The 22,478-nt window shown below is 33.5% G+C and overlaps 2 protein-coding genes across 2 annotated transcripts; both read left to right on the top strand.

Annotated features, from left to right (window-relative positions):
* Positions 1-9,989: 9,989 nt before the first annotated feature.
* On the top strand, positions 9,990-10,691 carry LOC136071453 (VQ motif-containing protein 22-like). Its single transcript, XM_065782772.1, has one exon. The coding sequence runs from the start codon at positions 9,990-9,992 to the stop codon at positions 10,689-10,691; it is 702 nt and encodes a 233-aa protein (XP_065638844.1).
* Positions 10,692-21,413: 10,722 nt separating this feature from the next.
* Positions 21,414-22,115, top strand: LOC112006559 (VQ motif-containing protein 22). The gene has a single exon (XM_065782771.1). It carries the CDS (start codon positions 21,414-21,416, stop codon positions 22,113-22,115), a length of 702 nt encoding a protein of 233 aa, XP_065638843.1.
* Positions 22,116-22,478: the final 363 nt, after the last annotated feature.

Below are 22,478 nucleotides of genomic sequence, written 5' to 3'. Positions count from 1 at the left end.
AGGTGCGACGGCTATGGCGCGATTGAGGTGCGATGGCGATGGTGCGATCGGCGCGGTGCGATGGCGCTCTAGATGCTGCCCATAGATGTAAGCCTAAGGCCCAACCATATAAATCTAAGTATTTCATGTGTGATTGTATAATCCATTAAAATTTGTATAATCCCACTATCATTTAGTTACACACAACAAATAAGTATCAAAACTACCTCTATCTCAACAAATTGGTATCAAAGTAGTGGATTCTGTTTGGATTAAGGGATTATATTTACTTTTTCTTTTTAGTTCTTTGTTCAATGAATTGATTGCAATAGTTATCAAATCTATTAGGTTGTGTAGTTATCAGTTTACTTGGATTTTTGGGGATAGCAACAACGTTTCTTCAGCAACATTTGAGATTTAAAAATAATAATGGGAAGAATGATTTTAGTTTGTGAAGTATAAAGACGTGTACTTTGGTAATGCAACGAGATTTGGGGAATGCATTGAAGGGCAAGGATTCTTTGCTAGCAATGCTATCAGAAAAGGAAAAAAAAAAAAAAACTCTTGGAATGGGTAAATAGTTTAATGTAGTTATCTCTAGCAGATGATGTTATGAGAGAGGTTGTAGAGGAGAATACATCTACAAGATTGTGGCTTAGGCTAAAAGGTTGGTACATGACCAAGGGTCTAACAAATTGTATGTATATGAAGCAACGACTATACACCATTTGGATAAAAGAAAGTACACCCATATCTCACCATATAGATGAATTTAATATAATTATTCCTAACTTAAGATCGCAGGGTAGAGGACTAAGATTCATCCATAATATTGCTGTGTTCATTACTTCCTTTCGAACACTATATTGGTATAATGTTATATGAATTTAAGGCGTTAAAGAAGAAGGTTTCTAAAAATTGGGGTGATAATCAGGTTGAAGGTCTTACTGTCAATGGTAGATCTAATGAAATGGAGTCCAGTAGCAATTGAGGCAAATCTAGATATAAAAAGGGTACATATTACTATTATATAAATAAAGGCCACTGAAAAATGAATGCAAATTATTCGAAGTGAAAAAAAAAAAAAAAAAAAAAAAAAAAAAAAAAAAAGATTTTTGATATTAGTGATACAACTAGTTTGCAGATGAGAATTTTGAGGGTAATGAGAATGTTTTACTAGTACCTACTAGTTACTCTGGTGATACTAGAGTTCTTAATTCAACTTTGTCTTATTAACTCTCAAAAGAGACTGGTTTCCTACCTATTAGTAAATTAGTGGTGAACTCCTAATGGGACATAATGTAACCTATAAGTTTGTGGGAAAATGAATTGTGAGAATTAAGAATCTAAGATGTATGAAGATATTGCTAGGATTTCAACTAATGTTCATAACGTGATAGATTTGAAGAAAAGTCTTTTTTTCGTTGGGTATATTAGCTTCTCAAGGGTATAAATACACCATGATAGTGGTTTTAGAGAATTAGTAAGGGTTTTAGACACCTCATTTTGTTCCAAGTTTGACTTAAGCCTAATTTTAAAAACTAGACTGGACCGACCGATTCAACTGGTACAAGGAACTAGGCACCAATCAGGTTTGGTAAAAAGCTCCAAAACCATTCAAAAACTGGGTAAAACCGAAAATCGGGACAAAAACTGGCTTTTTGACAGTATCGATTTTTAAAACCATGCTTAAGCCCTCACTCCTAAATAAAGAAGTGGGATTAATCCTAAGAGTTCATAGCAAAACAAACCATAAAATTGGAATATTTAAAAATTGGATAGTTGAACTCGATGGTTTTATGGCATATTCAACAGGTATAAATGATGTTAGAGATTGATATGAAAAATGCATGGTTGTCTCATGCACATTGTGTGTAAATGGGAAATGTTAGATGTCTTGGACTTGGCCAACCCGAATGAGTATGCACACAATGAGCTTAGTCCAATCCATTCTCAAGTGTTGTCTTGCTTGGTTTCCTATCTATTACCAAAAATTATCACCTTAGTTTACAAATGACTATTTGTGAGAAGTTTATAAGAGTGAGGGGGAGGGGGGAGGTAAGGGCTTATTCTTTTAAGACAATTTCGATGGTGTTGAGTTGATTATGGATGAAATGAACTCTTTGCTCACAACAAAGTATGTGAAAGCCAAAGTTGATGAGACTGAATCATATGGAACCACTTAAAGTAGGGCTGTACATGGTGCGGTGTGGCCAGTTTTGGGGGTTTTTTGCACCGCACCTACAATAGCGGTTTTCCCTCATCCCTAACCGCACCTCCCTTGTGAAAGGGTGGGAACCGGTCTACACAAGGTGCGGTGCACCATTTGTGTTCGGTGCGATTAATTCAGTTTATAAAAAAATAAATAAACAATACCACAGATTAAACAACCCACATGATTGAAACATCCAACTACTCAAATATTCATAAAAATGAAAAATAAATAAATAAAGAAAGAAACAAACATATTCATTATATTTCTCTAATACCCACAAAAATTCCCTAAACAAATTCACAATCAAAAGAAAGCATAAAAGCCTAGGCATTAATCAACAAATAAATTCACATACTAGGAGGAGGACTAGAGAAGCATAGTAGCTTGTAGCCATATATAGCATCAAAACCATCTTCAAAAACTTCCAAAGAATTACTTTGAAAAAAAAGGAGAGAGGAGAGATGAACATGTGGAGAATGGTAGCATTGAGCGATTGAGGACGGTGGCTTCAAGCGGCAGTGGGCGGCAAAGGCTGAGGAGAGAGAAGGTTGTGATGAGAGAGAGAGAGAGAGAGAGAGAGAGAGAGAGAGCATGTAATTATTTTGATATATAAATGGGAAAGTGGAATTTTTAACCTAGGATAAAACAATGTCATTTTGAACATGTTATTAAAATAATGTTAAGTCCAAAGCGTGTCGTTTTAATATCAATTAAAAAAAAAAAAACACTCAAAATGACATCATTTTGTGATATATAACAAAACCCTATTTATTTCTTTTTTTTTTTTTTTCTTTTCTTCTTCTTCCTTCAAACTCAACCGCCTTTTTCTTTGTATCTCCTCTTACCCTCTCATTCTCTAAACTCTCCATCCCATTGAAAAACACACATATATTATATAAGCGGTGTGGTACGGTTCTCATTGGTGGGCAAAACTCATCACCACTTGCCGCACCTACTAGTGTCGGTATTCAAAAACGCTGCCAACCACCACGCCAAACACCTACGATGGTGCTTTATGGCGGTCTGCTCGATGCAGCGAAGGGCGGTCTTATCGGTGGCGGGCAGTGGTTAAATAGGCCTAGCTAAAAGCACCTGGGCTAGATAGATTACGCCCCTTGTTTTTTTAGAAATTTTGGCTATGCATTGCGGAGGAAATCTCTCAAGCAGCGCTGACCTATTTGAATCCAGGTTCTATTCCCTCATCTATTAATCGCACCTTTATCACTTTAATTCCCAAAGTTAAAAGTCCATCTAGAGTTTCTGAATTTTGATCTATAGCATTATGTAATAGTATTTACAATCTTGTTTCAAAAGTTATTGCAAATAGGTTTAAAAAAATTCTCCCTAACATCATCTTTGAATCTCAAAGTGCGTTTCAATCTGACAAAGCTATCTCAGACACTATCTTGATAGCGTTTGAGATGCTTCATCACATGAAGACACAAAAATCAAAGAAAGCAGATTTCATGACACTTAAATTGGACATAAGCAAAGCATACGATAGAGTGGAGTGGCTATTTTTGATAGAAATCATGAAGAAGATGGGTTTTGTGAAGCATGGATAAATCTCATTTTTTATTGTATTAGCACAATTTCCTATTCAGTCTTGGTGAATGGTGAACTGAAAGGAAACATAGGCTCAGCAAGAGGAATTTGATAGGGCGACCCTCTATCTCCATACCTCTTTTTATTGTGTTCTGAGGGGTTGAACATAATGTTACAAAAGGCAGCCCAAGAAAGTCATATCCAAGGTTACTCCTTCTGCAAAAATGGTCCACATATTACTTTTCTCTTCTTTGCAAATGACAGCTTGCTATTTTTCAGCAAGATTGGCAGATTTGGAAGTAATTGAAGACATCTTACTAGTGTATGAACAAGCCTCGGTGCAGTAAATTAATCGAGACAAGACCACCATTTTCGCTATGAGTTGTTTCAAATTACCAGTAGGATTATGTCATGACATTGAAATGCTTATTCAGAAGTTTTGGTAAGGGGAGAGTGGTGATCATAGAAAAATTCACTGGACGAATTGGGAGACATTATGCAAACACAAATTTGATGGAGGATTAGGGTTCAAAGATTTTGTCAAATTCAATGAAGCGATGTTGGCCAAACAAGTGTGGAGGTTGCATATTGACCTCACTATTTCTCAGGGTGTTCAGTGCTAAGTTCTTCCCATTAGGATTTGTGTTTGATGCAAAAAGCTCAAATGGCTCTTTCACATGGCAAAGTATTCTCAAGGCAAGACCTGTCATCGAGAAAGGGATGCTATGGAGAATCGGTGATGACAAACAGGTTCGCTTGTTCCATGATAATTGGATTCCTAGTAAGGTTCAAACACAGTACCTTGTAGGTTAGATGCTCTCAATGATTCCACAGTCTCTGCCATGATGGATCTGGATTCAAGGGAATGGAATGCAGAGCTACTGAGAAATTCCATTGCTCCTTTCTTAGTGCAAAAAATTATGTCCATTCCAACCTGCTGAACTGCCCAAGATGACATACTAGTTTGGCCGCGAAGCAAGTGTGGTTCATACATGATTAGAACAGGTTACGAACTCCTTTGCGAATTGGAAACCATTGAAGGTGCATCTAGCTCAAGCTCAGCAACGCAAAAGGATTTTTGGAGTCATATATGGAAGTTAAAAATTCCAAATAAAATGAGAATATTTTGCTAGTGTGCTTGCTCTGAGGCTTTACCAACATTGAAGAATATGCATCGCCGAAAAGTGCTTGACTCTGCATTATGCAGCGCTTGTGAAGAGCATGAGGAATCTACTCTCCATGCCTTATGGAATTGTGCAGCAATTCAATCAATATGGGGACCTAAATTCAACGCCCTTTGAAGTGATGTTCATGAGTTCTCTTCATTCTCAAATCTGTTATGTATAATTGGACAACACCATGAAAATTTGGATATCTTCATGGTTGTGGCGTGGTTCATTTGGTATAAAAGGAATAAGAACAGATTCAAAGAGCCATGTATCCCTCCTGGTAAGATTTTTGAGGCAGCACAAACACTACTCCTTGAGTTTCAAGCTAAACCATCAAGGCAACCTCCCTCAACATGTTAAGCACAGAGAGATGGAAGTTGATTATCTAGCTGGTTTCGAGGTCAGCTGGTCCTCCAGAAGAAGAGAAATGGAACAGAGAAGAATTAAGAAGAAAATGAATTGAGAAAATGCTTATTGGTTGATCCACAGTACAGTCCACTATCTTGGTCTTATACTCTTCCCGCCTACTAACTACAGAAAGTTTCACTAAAAAAGTAGGAAAATTACAAATATATATATATATATATATATATATATATATAATATTACACTTGGCATAACTCCACAAAAGTTGTACATTTTTTAAGTCATAGAACAAATGATCAAACAAATAAAAAGAAAACATTATTATTCATTACATCATTAAAACTTAATTAATTAATAGCATCTTCATTATCTCTCTCCTCATTAAATACTTCTTGCATCTTTTTTTCTCTCTTTTTATTAAGTCTTTTCCTGTCATCCCTTTTTCTTTGCAATTTTTTTCTCTCCTAAATAAAATTTCTATCACTTTTCTCATCCCTTTTTCTAAAAATGTTCAAACAAAAATATTCATGACAAGTGTTGCAAATAGCGTCAGACAACTACAACAAGACCACAAGTTTCTTGGTTTGGGAGGCTATGGTTATAATTCTCTCAACTTAGAAAAGTTAACAATCATTTTGCAGAAAAAAATTGAAATAATTGCGGCTACCATGATGCTTTATATGTGTGTATGTGTGTGTTCTAAAGCAAAGTCGGCTAGGATAGTTTGTAAAGTTAGGTTAGCCTCATATCATAGTCGGCACAAGTAATATTATTATGAGGGCAATTATTTGACGTGTCTAAATTCTAATAGTACACCAGACCCAAGCCTGTTTCTATTTGGAGGGTTAGATGAACGGTGTTGACCAACTCAAAGCCGCATGAACATAAGGGCAACTGCATCAGTCAGTATAAAATTCTTGTCTATTTTGCAAGAAAAATATACTTTTACTATTTTACATACCCACTTTTACAAAATATCTACATCAGTTTATCTATTCTATTATTTATTTTATTTAAATAATAATATTTCTATAATTTTTTTATTATATCAAATAAACCACTACCCATATGGCCCCATCCACTCTTTTCTTTCTTTGTTATGAGAAAAAGATAGATGAGAGAGCAACCTGACGGGGAGAGAGAAAAAAAAAGAATAAAAAAATCATTTGCATATGAACAGTAACTGTGCATATATGCACGGTTAATATTCATTTGCAAAGTAGTTTTGTATATTTGCACATTTTTACAAGTATTGATGTGAGTGTTTTTTAGGTTAAAATGTGTAAAATTGAACACTTTTTATATTTTGCAAATTTTTGCAACCACTAATATAGTTGCTCTAACTATTAGACATATATTCGTGTTGGTGAAACGCATTGAATGTTCATAATGTAATATAAAAAAGATGGGGTCGCACTTGCACCAAAGCAAGGAAAGCTATATTATAGTATGGTTTTAAAAAATTATATACTTATTTGTGTTCATGTCTAATATGTTTTTGAAATTGTTCAATTAATATTCTAGGATCAAATTGGAAGAATTATGGCCTATTTGGATTGAGGGGGAAAGGAGGGGGAGTGGAGAGGAGAGGAGTAAAGTAGTGTTAGCTGAAAATAAGCTAATTTTGAGCCAATTCTACTTTACTCTACTCTACACTCCTTCCATCCCCCTCAATCCAAACAGACCATTAATAAGTACACAATCAAGTAGCTTGGAAGTAAATTTAAGTGCAAGTATATAATGGACATTCAATAATGTTTATTCATGTCTCAATGCGTGTCTGGGGTTTGGGGTTTTGGACCAATCCTTTCTCGTTATACTTATGTACGAATATGAATAATTTCTGAAGAAAATATAGAGATACAAGAGTTGAAGGATGAAATATCTATTTTAATGGAACAAGTGGTTTACTTTATTTGAGAATTTCAAACACATCCTAATACTAGCTTTTTATAAATTTATTTAGGGTCTGTTTGGTTGGAAACGTAGAAAAATAAGAAGATAGAAAATTGGGAAAATAGCAGAAATTTAGTTTTCTCTCATATTTGTTTAGTTGGGATGATGAAAAAGTAGAGAGATGGAAAACTCATTTGCTTGATTGAGAAGAAAAAAGAAGTTATTATGAATTTATAATTATATCCTTATTAAATAAATAAAAGATAACACTTTTTTTTATTAAAAAATTGTGTAGTATGGATGGTACTTCCGCACTAAAAAAAAAAGTTCAAGAACCCAACACTTTTTCATCAAACAAAAAAAATAACTAACTAATTGTTAAGAAAATTAAGGATAAGCATACAAGAATATAAAAAGAAAAGATTAGCACAAAAGAAAAAAGAAACCGAATGAACTTAGAAATTGAAAAAGACAAAAGAAGCAAAGAAGGAAAGGACAAAAAAGTTCAAAACATCTAAACATTAGGCTGGGGTAATATCATCCAAAACATGGCTAGGTAATTTTGTTTGAATTTTCTTTTCGAATTGGAAGGATTGAATTTTGGTAGGCCCAGAGAGAAGACTTTTGAGCCCTAAAAATTTTCTCCCACCTCTTTCCTCCCAACCAAACACACTCATTACCCATTTTCTCTCTCCCATGTTCTATCTACTTGGTTTTCAAACAAACAAACCCTTAATGTATATTAATGTTGGACAAGACATGGGGTTTAAAATTTTAACAATATACCAAGGAAATTTCTAAAAATTATATAACCTTTTTGCTTTCTTTTATGAAAAATGTCTAATGTAATGGCTAGAAGAAAGTGTTAGCCACATCTTTACTTATACCCCAAAGCAACTAGTCAAGTTATAATTGGAGTTTTTTGTAATCACTTATATACCTAAAAAAATTACCTAATAATCACCATTTGTGGGACTCCTTAAGTTTGAGTCAAAATTTATGATTAACATATATATATATATATATAGAGAGAGAGAGAGAGAGAGAGAGAGAGAGAGAGAGAGAATGTGTGTGTGTGTGCGCGCGTGTGTGTAGACAAGCATGCACACAAATGATATATGTAATACTTTGACCAATATATATCATAAAATGTCAATTGTGTGAATACTAGCTAATTGTTATTTAAATGTGGGTTCTAGTTAGTTTAACCAGTGAAGTCTCCAATAGTTGAATATGAGATTTGAGATTCAATTCTAGTTTAAACAAAAGCTGATTAGTGTCTTGATCTAATAATAAAGAGTCACCATTAAGAGCAGACGCTATAGGTTGAAATTCTCTTAAAAAAAAATCGTTATTTAAATGTTAGAGAACCCATAAAAGGTAGCAAGCATATCCGTTATTGAATTTATTTGCCATGTATGCTACGTTGTAATTTTTACATAGTAAAAACTCCACTTATAATTCTCATATAATTAGATAAACCTCAAATCAAGTATAGCTTATATCGGTTTTTTATTAACTCATAAAATGATTAAATTATAACAATTTTATACCGTATAGAAACCATTTGTGCGTCCAAACTTTTAGAGGTTAACTTGAAAATAATTATTATATAATTATTTCAAATACCATTACATGCTTTTATAATCATTAATGAGATACTACACACACAATATATATATATATATATATATATATATATAATTAAGATAGGTAACATTATGATTTGAACTTAACTTTTGGTTCTTTATTTTGCCCTTTTTTTAATTTTCCTTTTCTTTTTTCTTTATAACATTTGAGCCTTAAATTTATTGATATAATATAAAATATTTTCCTTATATTTTTTAAACGAAAATTGACATATAGAAGAGATATACAAGAATTAGTTGACTTTAAACTTAATACTAAATACTAAAAGTGTCATTTGAATACGTACATAATCATTTCAACTACCGCATGTTAAGTTGGATTTTTCTCAAAACGAGATAACATCTATCCTACTCTCGATCCCTTTTCTTCCTTGTATCACCTAATCCCTCTCTTTTGTAATTTATTTTGAATTGCAGAAAATATACTTTTCATACTTGACACAAATAAAAAATTAATCAATTGATTCATCTATCTAGCCAAAGAAATGAGTTTAAAAAATAATAATAATAATAATAATGAGAATGACCCATGAAGCAATAAAAGGGTTGGAAGAAGATACTAGGTTGCTTCCTATCTACCCAAAGGAAAAAAAAGAAAAAGAAAATGATGCTATTTTGTCATGCCCCAGCCTCATGTTCTAGGAAGAATCCTCAAAGAAAAGTCATCGAAGTCTACCTACCACCACGAGCCTCAATGCTTACGTGGCCACCGGGGTGATGAAGTCAGGGTGATATATCTATAATCTGAAATCTACAAAGCTTGTGACTTATGTTGCTTCGTGGAACCGAATATATATATATATATTATTTGCATCAATATCTTTCTTCCAATTCCATCCTTAAATAAAACAAAAAATCCAATTTTGCCTCAAAGACTTTCCGGAAACCATTCTATTCCACATCATGCTAGCTCGCTCATGCCTAACATTTCTCCGCCACACCTCCACGTGCTTGTCTCACGTGCCATCACTTGGAATCTACCTTTGTTTCCAAATTGACGGTCATGATCTCTTTAATCAAAGTCATACTTTTTGACCACGTTTTAAGCCTCCATAAATAGACAAGCACCCCACGCACTCTTCCTTCCTTCTTACAAAAGGAAGAGTTTGGTTCAAGTCCTAAAGTTGTTGTTTCCTCATTTTTCTTCTTCTGGGGGCCATGAGTGAAACCATGTCTGGCCCTGAAAACTGGCTCCAATTCTATCAACCACAAAACCTCTCTACTTCTCAGATGTCTGATTCCACAATTGTAACCACCACTGTCACTTCCTCTAGCATGTTGAATAGTCCAATTGGGTCCGGCAATTCTAGCGCAAACACTGGTCACTTGAGCCCAGAAGGCCGTGTATCCAAGCCAATACGTAGGAGATCCAGGGCTTCTAGACGAACCCCAACAACTTTACTCAACACAGACACTACAAATTTCAGAGCCATGGTGCAACAATTCACTGGAGGCCCTAGTGCACCCTTTGCCTCAGGAGCTCACCATGGTGGACCACCAAACTTTGGTTTTGCATTAGGAACCAACCGTCAAGCTCATCATCATCCAGCAATGATGTTACCTCCTACAGGTCATGGATTTCATTTACAGCCTCAACAACAGTTACTATACCCTCATCATCATCATCATCAGCAAGGCCAGCAGCAATACATGTTTTCTCTAGGAAACAATAGTAGTAATAGTACACATCATGGTCAAGATCATGCTCTTCTTCAAAGACTTGGAAGCTCAAGACCCAGTAGTAACATGGGATCGGTAGTCTCTGATGGGTTTGTGATTGAAGGTGTTGGTGTTCCATCTTCCTCACAAGTACCTCCTGCTGCAACTGTTAGGCCCTCCAATGAGAGTAGGAGTAACAGTTTCTTGTTTTGAGAAAAAGACATAAAGAAGAAAGTTAGGTACTGACTTGTCTTAGGGAGAAATTGTTGACCAATGTAAATACATTTCCTTTTCTTTTCACTTTGATAGAAATTGTCGATTGTCGGCTACACACTTTAATGTGGCTTAGAATTTGGATGGGGGGGAATTTTTTTTTTCTTTTTTTTTTCTTTTTTTCCTTTCCGCTGGGTGGCAATTCCTGACTTCATATTCTGTTGTTTCTGGATTGATGGGAATTTGGCAAATGACCCTTTGGCTACCTAATTTTTAGGGAAATCAATGTTTTTTTTGTTGTTGTTTTTTTTTTGTGGTGCGGTTGCAATGAATATATTCAATAACGTTGGAGTGCAAATGTGTTTATTAAATTCAGTCAACCCACTTAGTTTTTCTTTTTAACAATTACCTTTATTTATAATTTAGATGTTGAAATCGATCGTCTTTTAAGTGGTTTGTTTTTCTTCTTCTTTCGAACATAGTGGTTTTAGACTCAAACAGTCATAATTGTATAAATTAACTGTGGATTAAATTTTTTTTTATTACTATTTTTTTTCTTGCATAATTATATATTAATTAGATTTTTTTTTTTTTGTAAAATTTCTTATGGTTTAATAAGAGATTTAGAATTCAATTTATGCTAACACTAAAAATATATTGGTGCATTGGTCTGATGATAAAAAGCAATTATCAAGAATAGATGTGTTCAAAATCACTCAAAAAAAATTTAAAAATAATAAAATAGAAAAATGAACTTGTGAAAATCCATAAACAAATTACAAGGTTTTTTTATTTTTTATTTTTTATTTTTTTACATTCAAATTACTAATTAATTTTTCCTCAGGAAAAAAAAAATACTGGTTAATTTATTGAAAGCTATATTTTATCCTTAGTACATTCAGCTAAGTTGACTACCGATTCTTCTCCAAAAAATTTTGACTACTGATAATTTCACATTACATCATGGATAAATTATAATAATTGATAAATTAACACACTAATTTGAAATTAATTTACAATCATCCATCATATAAGTTTTTTTCCAATTTATCAATTAGCAAAAAGATAAATCTTGTTCGTTACAGAATTTTTCATCATTCATAAAACATATTGCAAATGATTTTGAAATATCCTTTAGTTTTAAAATAAACTGTGAAATTTTATTTGCATCAGTTCAAACCTATAATTTTGAAATTGCAGAAATTTAAATCTTTTAGAAAAAAAAAATTTAATGGAAATTCACGAAAGGCTTTAAACGCTCTAATTTGGAAAAAAAGAAAAAAGAAAAAAAGAAAAAGAAAAAAGAAGACTTTATGAAACTATATCTACCTATTAAAATAAGCTATATAAAAAAATTATAAAAAAAAAAAAAGCTCTTTTTTTTCTTTTATTTATTTATTAGCAAAACGCTAAAGCCATTTAAACCAAGAAAAGCCAAGTCAGACACGTGCAGATAAGCCCATTAAGAATTAGGTTTCAAATACTTGGAGTAGGCGTGGTACACTGAATATAGATTACATTAGGAATAGTAATCTTTATTACTGAGAACAGAAAACATTCTAATGGAATAACTATTATTATTCATAAGTTTGGTTGTTACATATGGAAAGCTTGTAAATAATAATGTATAAGAAAACTTTACATTTTTGGAAATATATTAATTTTAAAACCTATTATATGCACTAAGGAATAGCTATTACATCTATTTTAAAGATGAATAACTATTCTTCAATTTAAAGAATAGTTATTTTAATGTAATAATTAATCCATGTAATAAAGATGCAACCAAATGACTGAATTGATATTACACATGAATAACTATTCCATTACAGGAGCTATTACAGCATACTAAACGTACTCTTGGTTTAAAAGATCCAATTAAAGTGACAAATTGTTATTTTCTCATAAATTAAGGAATGGAATATTCTCAAAAAAAAAAAAATTTAAGGAATGGAATTTTATTTATTTACCAAACAAATACAAGAAAGTGGGTTCTAGTTAATCCAACTAATAAAGTCTTTTATTATATAAAATAAGAGATTTATGATTTAAACTCTTCTTACACCAAAATTAATTAATCTCTTAGTTCTCATTAAAGAAAAAAAAAATTGATCTCTTAGTTTGATAATAAAACACCATCATCATAAAGCAAACATTATAAATTATATTTATTTAAAAAAAAAAAAAAAAAAGCTTAAAGGAGGTTTTGTCCCTACCTTTATCCGCCAAACTTTTTTATCACGAGGCCGAAAGATTATAGATGCTTTATACATTTTTGCACGTTAATTAAAAAAGAGATTATCTCGATGAAATTGTGAATTAGGCCTCATGAAATTAATTGGAAATGTGAAGGGGATCCAATAGCGAAGTGGAAGGAAACATGTTTTAAGCATCGTCAAGGTAGATGGGTATATCAGCGGTTTCTGAAAAACTTCATTGATAGTGATAGATTATGTTTGAGTGAGAAACGGGTTGGGAAGAGGGGCTGAATGATAGCTCATAATGGGACCCATTGGCATCAAAAGGAAAATAAAGTTGCACTTCGCAAAGTCAAAATGCACCCCTAATCCTTGCTAATTTGAAACTAAAATGGGTGGCTTTTGATTCACTAAGATTACATCAATCTTTGATTGGTTGGAAGAGCATTATTAGCTACTCTTAATTTTCAACCTTATTACAGTGTTATATATCATATTGTCAAACACGTGGATATGTATGTTTTACAATTTGTTATGATATGAAGATAGGCTTAGCCCTAAGATGACTAGGATGGACGGTAATTGATCAGTATGCATTGTTGCATTTTGGAATCTTATAGAATATTATTTCCTTGTAATATACTCAATTACTCGTCGCTCTGAATAATTATAGCCTACTTCATATTTTTGCTAAATATTTCATTATAGTTTTCTCCGTCCGGTGTGTACTCCTCTTCCTCTTTCCCGTCAACTTTCTCATGATGCATAAATTCTTGTTTGTCATCATCGTTGTCGTCATCATCATTATTATCAAGATCGATCAACTTAAAAAAAAAAATTTGAATTCAAATATACAACATATGATAAATATATATTTAGTCATATAACAAATTCAATTTACCACATTATTGGTACATGAGTTTTTTGGGGTGTGTCATAGGTAAGGAGTGTTAAAACTGTAACACAACTTTTTTATGTAAAATAAAAAATAAAAAATCTTACTTCTTGTCATCATCACCATTATCATTAATGTTGGGAAATTTAAACCCCAGTTGATAGAATTAACAAGTTTTTAAACCCAAGTTGTTAATTAGATTTATTATGAATAAAACTTGTTAAAACAAACAAACATCAATATCATGTCAAAATCATGTAGCAGAAAAAATAAATAAGACAAGATATGATGACCCAAGAAAACCAATGAAACAAACTAGTTTCACAGTAAAAAACCTGGAGGGAAACCTTCCTGAAAAGTAATCCACTATAGTAAAAAGAAGTTTCAGATCTAGTACAAAACTTTTGTCCCTAGACTCTACAATCCCCGTAGATGAACTCACAGCAGAAACCTTCAACCACTTCAGAACCTCTGAACTCTTCAATATATGAACGATACCTTTTGATTATGCACGAATTCTAGTACATGACTAACTAATTGCGTAAATCCCAGTACGCGACTGCAATCAGCAACTAGAAGAAGCTATTGCCTTCAAAGTTCTTCACTTCATCAACAATGAAGATCAAAAAACACTTGGTTACAAAACCATAAGGTGCAAAGACGTAGTAGCTTTTTTCAGAGAAAATAAGGCAGCAATCACCTTTTGTGTATGTTCTCCTTATATTCTCTTATGTGACAGCCTCTAAAATAAGCCTTATATAAGTCTAGAATTGTGAAAAAAGAAACCCTACACATACATGTCAACATGGGCCGAAAATCAAATCTAAAAATCTGAATTCCCATAACCTTGATTGATCGGGAGGTGTCAAGGAGGTGTCAAGCTTTAAAATTTGACAGATACAGCTATCAAGGAGGTGTCGAGTAGGTGTCAAGGGGACAAAAGCTTTCTTGATCGATCAACCAATTGTTGAGAAGCTATCGAGATTGCGATAAGAATCATCTGAAGAGATCAATAGATAGCCTAGTTGTCGAGAGGTGTCGAGCAGCTATTGAGCTATCTGTCTGCAAGTGTCAAGCTATCTGTCCAACTTTAATGAACAGCTTTTCTTCACTTGTTTCTTGGTCAAACTTCATGGCTTTAATACTAGATTTGAACAACATGTTTCTTGAAGTATTAAACACATCCTAGATCTACTTAATTACAAGTAAAGTGTGTTTTGTTAAAAGATTAGCCAACTACATAAAATATTGACATATGTTCCTAACATGATCCACATATGACCTAACAATTAACATCAACATTAATTAACAATTTCTCATTTAAATTCAAATATGCAACATATGATAATTACATTTGGTTGTATGGTATGATGTGGGTGAACAAATACGCATTGGAATATGACTTATATAAGATTAAAATCTATAGTTTCTATACAATATATAATATTGAATTTTTAGAAATTAATCTTACTAATTGATTAAGTCTCTCAGTCGCTAAGAAAGTAGGGTCTCTTGCTTCACTTAGGCTGTAGAAGTTTAGTCCCCTCTTCGAAGGAGAGTTTTGTTTGTTTTATCTATTCTCAAAGAGTATCAAGAATACTCTTCGAGCTAGTGGTAAATTTTTTGTGGGGTACGGGAAAGAGTTCTCTTATTCTCTCCTTAGAAATTGGAAATGATAATAGCTTAATTTTGCATATTTATATCATTATTAGAAAGTATTATCATACTTATTTTGAGTTAATTCATGCATTTTATAGTTGATTTTGGAATAATGTTGAATAATCAATTTTGTGCTTAATTGAATTTTAATGCGTGAATTTTTCTTTTGTAGGATAATGAAATTAAATAAGTGGATTTGTGCAAAGAAGAAAGCTAATGTACTTTAATTTTACAAGGGCCATGATGAAGTTAAAGAAGGCCAACTCAAGTAAATTCAAGTCCAATTGGAGTAAGGAATCAAAGGAAATTTGCACCTAATCTAAGTCCAATTCAGATTAGGATTCCAGATTGCACACCAGTTAGTATTTGAAGCATAACTTTCGGCTCAGATATCTAATCGAGATGATTCAAGTTGGGATGGAAAGCTAACTTAAAGGGATATAACTCTGTAGTTTACCAAAAGTCCAAATTCTGAAGATAAATGGGCCAAAAACTTCAGTTAATTGAAGCCTAAAAGCCTGGGATTTTCTCCAAACGCAGATTCAACTTGTAATAGTATTCCTTGACCTATTTAAAGGTTCTTTAGGGAAAAATTCAAAGGGGAGCTACTGTAGAACATTATTTAGGTTTTCTTAAAGTTTCTTTATAGTTTTTAGATTTTTTTTTTTTTATATTTTTTAGAGTTTTATTTGTGTTATGACTTGCTAGAAGCCTTGCTAAGGCAAGGGGTGAAACCCAACCGTTTATTAGTATGTTATTAACAATTAATTAATTGTTCTAATGCTTATGTTTTTAAGTTTTATATTGTTTTACTCATATAGAAAATTTTTTAGTTTTGTATAATCCTTTGATTTATCGTAGACTCCGGGCACGTTAAATGCTTAGTATTCCCTGTGAACTAAATCACTAGTTTTGTTTTGCCTAAAATCAATCAATTGCATGAAACTACCTTAGACAATTAATTCTTGATTTTTTATTGTTAAATCATCCGACTAAGATCATCCTTCGTATGAATTTTAGTTGAGTTATAAAATAAATATTGTTAAGACTACCAATAGATGTGTTGTGTGTGGATCCCTAAACCTTAGCATCTTAATATATTGTTATTTTCTCTCAATTTAAATTACTTTTACTAAACTATCAAAAATCCTTTCAGTTAAACTTTATTATTTTAGTTTTATTCTCTTGTGGTTTGCTAATCAATTCCCTTTTCCCTATGGATTCGACCTCGGACTTTTTGAGTTATTACTTCGCGACAATCCTGCACTTGAGAGCATTATTTAAATCATAGCAGGAAATCTTCATTGAGAATTAGTAAGGGGCAATGGAATAATTGACTAGGAGCTAAAACAATCTATCATTATCAAAAAAAGAATAGAATGGCTTCATCCTTCCAGATGACCATAGGAGGGGTGAATTTTTTATTGTTGCAAAATTCTTTACTACATGCTTCCTCCAAATGGAGGGGGTAGCTTGAACCTTCAGGCAATTATGGAGGACTACTAATGGATTCAAAATCAGGAACCAAGGCAACAATATAGTGCTATTCGTGTTTGATAATCTCTCGAATGTGGATAAGATTCTAAAAAGCCAACCATGGAGTTTTGATAAGCATTTGATAGTCATGCAAAGGTATACATGAGATACCCTAGTACAAGAGCTAAAGTTTAAGAAGATTCCATTTTGGGTGCAAGTCCACAACATTCCTACTAGCTTTCAGACTAGGAGAGTGGCAAAATGTTTGTGTGATATTGTGGGCAACATTCAAAAATCCAATGGAGCGGTGGATGAGGATGGAGGTAGTTTCTTTCGGGTAAGGGTAACAATTGATATTACCCTTCCTTTGTGTAGAGGCGGGGTCATTACTCTACCTAGTGGCGAGAAACAATGGGTCGAGTTCAAATATAAGCGTCTACATAGCTTGTGTTATTGGTGTGGGTGTCTGACTCACGACGATAGGGATTGCGACCTATGGATCCAAAGTAATGGTATACTAACTTTGGATAAATAGCAATTTGTTCTTTCATTGAGAGCACCACCTTATACTTTGGTGGGGAAGGATGTTATTTACGTCCCAGGGTACTACGAGAGTAAAGGAGGAAGGGCGATGGCACAGAGTAGGAGTGATGGTGGTAGTCTGAATGTGATTCATTAGAATCTAGGCAACTCGTCTTCGGTGGAAACTGAACCGATCAAGGAAAAGGAGGGGAGGAATGACAGGCAGACTAAGGAGGCAGTTACGAAATTAAATGCTTAATGGATTTTAGGGGGTGAAATTGATTTAGCGAAAATTATGAGGGAAAGTCATTCAATGCTGACACACCAGGAAGCAATTAAGGTTAATGGAAAGAGTTTTAATTTGGGTAGCTGTCCCCAAATTGCTGAATTTGATACAGAATTTAACCGTTAATCTTGGAGAAGAATAACATGGCATCGGTTTCAACCCTAGCCGCCTTTCATCAAACTAATCACGTGATCTCTAACTCATGTCATGAGCAAAACATACCAACAGTTGAGATTAATGTGCATCTAACAAACATTAGGTCTTGGAAGAAAATTATGTGCCAAAGTAACCCTAATGGAGCCGCAGACACTCTTGACCTAGAAAATAGCAAGCACATGCATGGCGCCCACCACAGACTTTCCCTGTAAACAATTGCAAGTGTTGGATGATGAAGGATCATCAGAATTAATGGTGGAGGTTACGGTGCAGCCCAGCCAAAAGCCATGAGTCTCATAGTATGGAGCTGTCACAGGCTTAGGAACCTAGTGACAGAGAATGAGCTTGGTGATTTAACCCGGGCAAAAGATCCCTCAGCTGTGTTCATTGCTGAGACATTGACAGATGAAGCAAGGCTAAAAAAAAATAAAATGAAGATTACAGTTTGATCATATGTTCTTTATATCTCGGATTCATCGGGGGGGGGGGGGGGGAGAATCCGTGCAACAAGTAGAGTACCAAACGAGGTTATGCGGAATTTATTCAAATTATACGGATGCTTAGTGAAATTGAGTATAACTATTCACACGGTTCAAAAGTTGATGACTATTGTCTCATCGCGAATAAATTGTGTGCAAAAGTATTATCCAATACCTTGCTACAGTTTGATGCTTCCTCCATTTACACTTTTTCTTGGTTAGAGTAGCAGACTCTATTACAGATCATTCAAAATGAGTATTTCTCTGAATCAAGCAGAACACATCATCATAAGTTCCAATTAACTCAATTGGTAATTTTTTAATATTGAATAAAAGATGTCATAGTTTGAAATTCAATAATAAAAATAATAAACAAACATCAAATGAGCCAAAGCGGCCAACAACTAATTTGCAGCTAAGGCANACTCATTTGCTTGATTGAGAAGAAAAAAGAAGTTATTATGAATTTATAATTATATCCTTATTAAATAAATAAAAGATAACACTTTTTTTTATTAAAAAATTGTGTAGTATGGATGGTACTTCCGCACTAAAAAAAAAAGTTCAAGAACCCAACACTTTTTCATCAAACAAAAAAAATAACTAACTAATTGTTAAGAAAATTAAGGATAAGCATACAAGAATATAAAAAGAAAAGATTAGCACAAAAGAAAAAAGAAACCGAATGAACTTAGAAATTGAAAAAGACAAAAGAAGCAAAGAAGGAAAGGACAAAAAAGTTCAAAACATCTAAACATTAGGCTGGGGTAATATCATCCAAAACATGGCTAGGTAATTTTGTTTGAATTTTCTTTTCGAATTGGAAGGATTGAATTTTGGTAGGCCCAGAGAGAAGACTTTTGAGCCCTAAAAATTTTCTCCCACCTCTTTCCTCCCAACCAAACACACTCATTACCCATTTTCTCTCTCCCATGTTCTATCTACTTGGTTTTCAAACAAACAAACCCTTAATGTATATTAATGTTGGACAAGACATGGGGTTTAAAATTTTAACAATATACCAAGGAAATTTCTAAAAATTATATAACCTTTTTGCTTTCTTTTATGAAAAATGTCTAATGTAATGGCTAGAAGAAAGTGTTAGCCACATCTTTACTTATACCCCAAAGCAACTAGTCAAGTTATAATTGGAGTTTTTTGTAATCACTTATATACCTAAAAAAATTACCTAATAATCACCATTTGTGGGACTCCTTAAGTTTGAGTCAAAATTTATGATTAACATATATATATATATATATATAGAGAGAGAGAGAGAGAGAGAGAGAGAGAGAGAGAGAATGTGTGTGTGTGTGCGCGCGTGTGTGTAGACAAGCATGCACACAAATGATATATGTAATACTTTGACCAATATATATCATAAAATGTCAATTGTGTGAATACTAGCTAATTGTTATTTAAATGTGGGTTCTAGTTAGTTTAACCAGTGAAGTCTCCAATAGTTGAATATGAGATTTGAGATTCAATTCTAGTTTAAACAAAAGCTGATTAGTGTCTTGATCTAATAATAAAGAGTCACCATTAAGAGCAGACGCTATAGGTTGAAATTCTCTTAAAAAAAAATCGTTATTTAAATGTTAGAGAACCCATAAAAGGTAGCAAGCATATCCGTTATTGAATTTATTTGCCATGTATGCTACGTTGTAATTTTTACATAGTAAAAACTCCACTTATAATTCTCATATAATTAGATAAACCTCAAATCAAGTATAGCTTATATCGGTTTTTTATTAACTCATAAAATGATTAAATTATAACAATTTTATACCGTATAGAAACCATTTGTGCGTCCAAACTTTTAGAGGTTAACTTGAAAATAATTATTATATAATTATTTCAAATACCATTACATGCTTTTATAATCATTAATGAGATACTACACACACAATATATATATATATATATATATATATAATTAAGATAGGTAACATTATGATTTGAACTTAACTTTTGGTTCTTTATTTTGCCCTTTTTTTAATTTTCCTTTTCTTTTTTCTTTATAACATTTGAGCCTTAAATTTATTGATATAATATAAAATATTTTCCTTATATTTTTTAAACGAAAATTGACATATAGAAGAGATATACAAGAATTAGTTGACTTTAAACTTAATACTAAATACTAAAAGTGTCATTTGAATACGTACATAATCATTTCAACTACCGCATGTTAAGTTGGATTTTTCTCAAAACGAGATAACATCTATCCTACTCTCGATCCCTTTTCTTCCTTGTATCACCTAATCCCTCTCTTTTGTAATTTATTTTGAATTGCAGAAAATATACTTTTCATACTTGACACAAATAAAAAATTAATCAATTGATTCATCTATCTAGCCAAAGAAATGAGTTTAAAAAATAATAATAATAATAATAATGAGAATGACCCATGAAGCAATAAAAGGGTTGGAAGAAGATACTAGGTTGCTTCCTATCTACCCAAAGGAAAAAAAAGAAAAAGAAAATGATGCTATTTTGTCATGCCCCAGCCTCATGTTCTAGGAAGAATCCTCAAAGAAAAGTCATCGAAGTCTACCTACCACCACGAGCCTCAATGCTTACGTGGCCACCGGGGTGATGAAGTCAGGGTGATATATCTATAATCTGAAATCTACAAAGCTTGTGACTTATGTTGCTTCGTGGAACCGAATATATATATATATATTATTTGCATCAATATCTTTCTTCCAATTCCATCCTTAAATAAAACAAAAAATCCAATTTTGCCTCAAAGACTTTCCGGAAACCATTCTATTCCACATCATGCTAGCTCGCTCATGCCTAACATTTCTCCGCCACACCTCCACGTGCTTGTCTCACGTGCCATCACTTGGAATCTACCTTTGTTTCCAAATTGACGGTCATGATCTCTTTAATCAAAGTCATACTTTTTGACCACGTTTTAAGCCTCCATAAATAGACAAGCACCCCACGCACTCTTCCTTCCTTCTTACAAAAGGAAGAGTTTGGTTCAAGTCCTAAAGTTGTTGTTTCCTCATTTTTCTTCTTCTGGGGGCCATGAGTGAAACCATGTCTGGCCCTGAAAACTGGCTCCAATTCTATCAACCACAAAACCTCTCTACTTCTCAGATGTCTGATTCCACAATTGTAACCACCACTGTCACTTCCTCTAGCATGTTGAATAGTCCAATTGGGTCCGGCAATTCTAGCGCAAACACTGGTCACTTGAGCCCAGAAGGCCGTGTATCCAAGCCAATACGTAGGAGATCCAGGGCTTCTAGACGAACCCCAACAACTTTACTCAACACAGACACTACAAATTTCAGAGCCATGGTGCAACAATTCACTGGAGGCCCTAGTGCACCCTTTGCCTCAGGAGCTCACCATGGTGGACCACCAAACTTTGGTTTTGCATTAGGAACCAACCGTCAAGCTCATCATCATCCAGCAATGATGTTACCTCCTACAGGTCATGGATTTCATTTACAGCCTCAACAACAGTTACTATACCCTCATCATCATCATCATCAGCAAGGCCAGCAGCAATACATGTTTTCTCTAGGAAACAATAGTAGTAATAGTACACATCATGGTCAAGATCATGCTCTTCTTCAAAGACTTGGAAGCTCAAGACCCAGTAGTAACATGGGATCGGTAGTCTCTGATGGGTTTGTGATTGAAGGTGTTGGTGTTCCATCTTCCTCACAAGTACCTCCTGCTGCAACTGTTAGGCCCTCCAATGAGAGTAGGAGTAACAGTTTCTTGTTTTGAGAAAAAGACATAAAGAAGAAAGTTAGGTACTGACTTGTCTTAGGGAGAAATTGTTGACCAATGTAAATACATTTCCTTTTCTTTTCACTTTGATAGAAATTGTCGATTGTCGGCTACACACTTTAATGTGGCTTAGAATTTGGATGGGGGGGAATTTTTTTTTTCTTTTTTTTTTCTTTTTTTCCTTTCCGCTGGGTGGCAATTCCTGACTTCATATTCTGTTGTTTCTGGATTGATGGGAATTTGGCAAATGACCCTTTGGCTACCTAATTTTTAGGGAAATCAATGTTTTTTTTGTTGTTGTTTTTTTTTTGTGGTGCGGTTGCAATGAATATATTCAATAACGTTGGAGTGCAAATGTGT

This window comes from Quercus suber, unplaced genomic scaffold (genome assembly GCF_002906115.3).
Source record: "Quercus suber isolate HL8 unplaced genomic scaffold, Cork oak 2.0 scaffold_313, whole genome shotgun sequence".
NCBI classification, from domain to species: domain Eukaryota; kingdom Viridiplantae; phylum Streptophyta; class Magnoliopsida; order Fagales; family Fagaceae; genus Quercus; species Quercus suber.
Note: the sequence above shows the minus strand (reverse complement) of the source record. Positions and strands in the feature narration are given on the sequence as shown.

Excerpts from the sequence above, each read along its gene's own strand:
- LOC112006559 (XM_065782771.1), top strand. The coding sequence starts at position 21,414 with ATGTCTGGCCCTGAAAACTGGCTCCAATTCTATCAACCACAAAACCTC.
- LOC136071453 (XM_065782772.1), top strand. The coding sequence starts at position 9,990 with ATGTCTGGCCCTGAAAACTGGCTCCAATTCTATCAACCACAAAACCTC.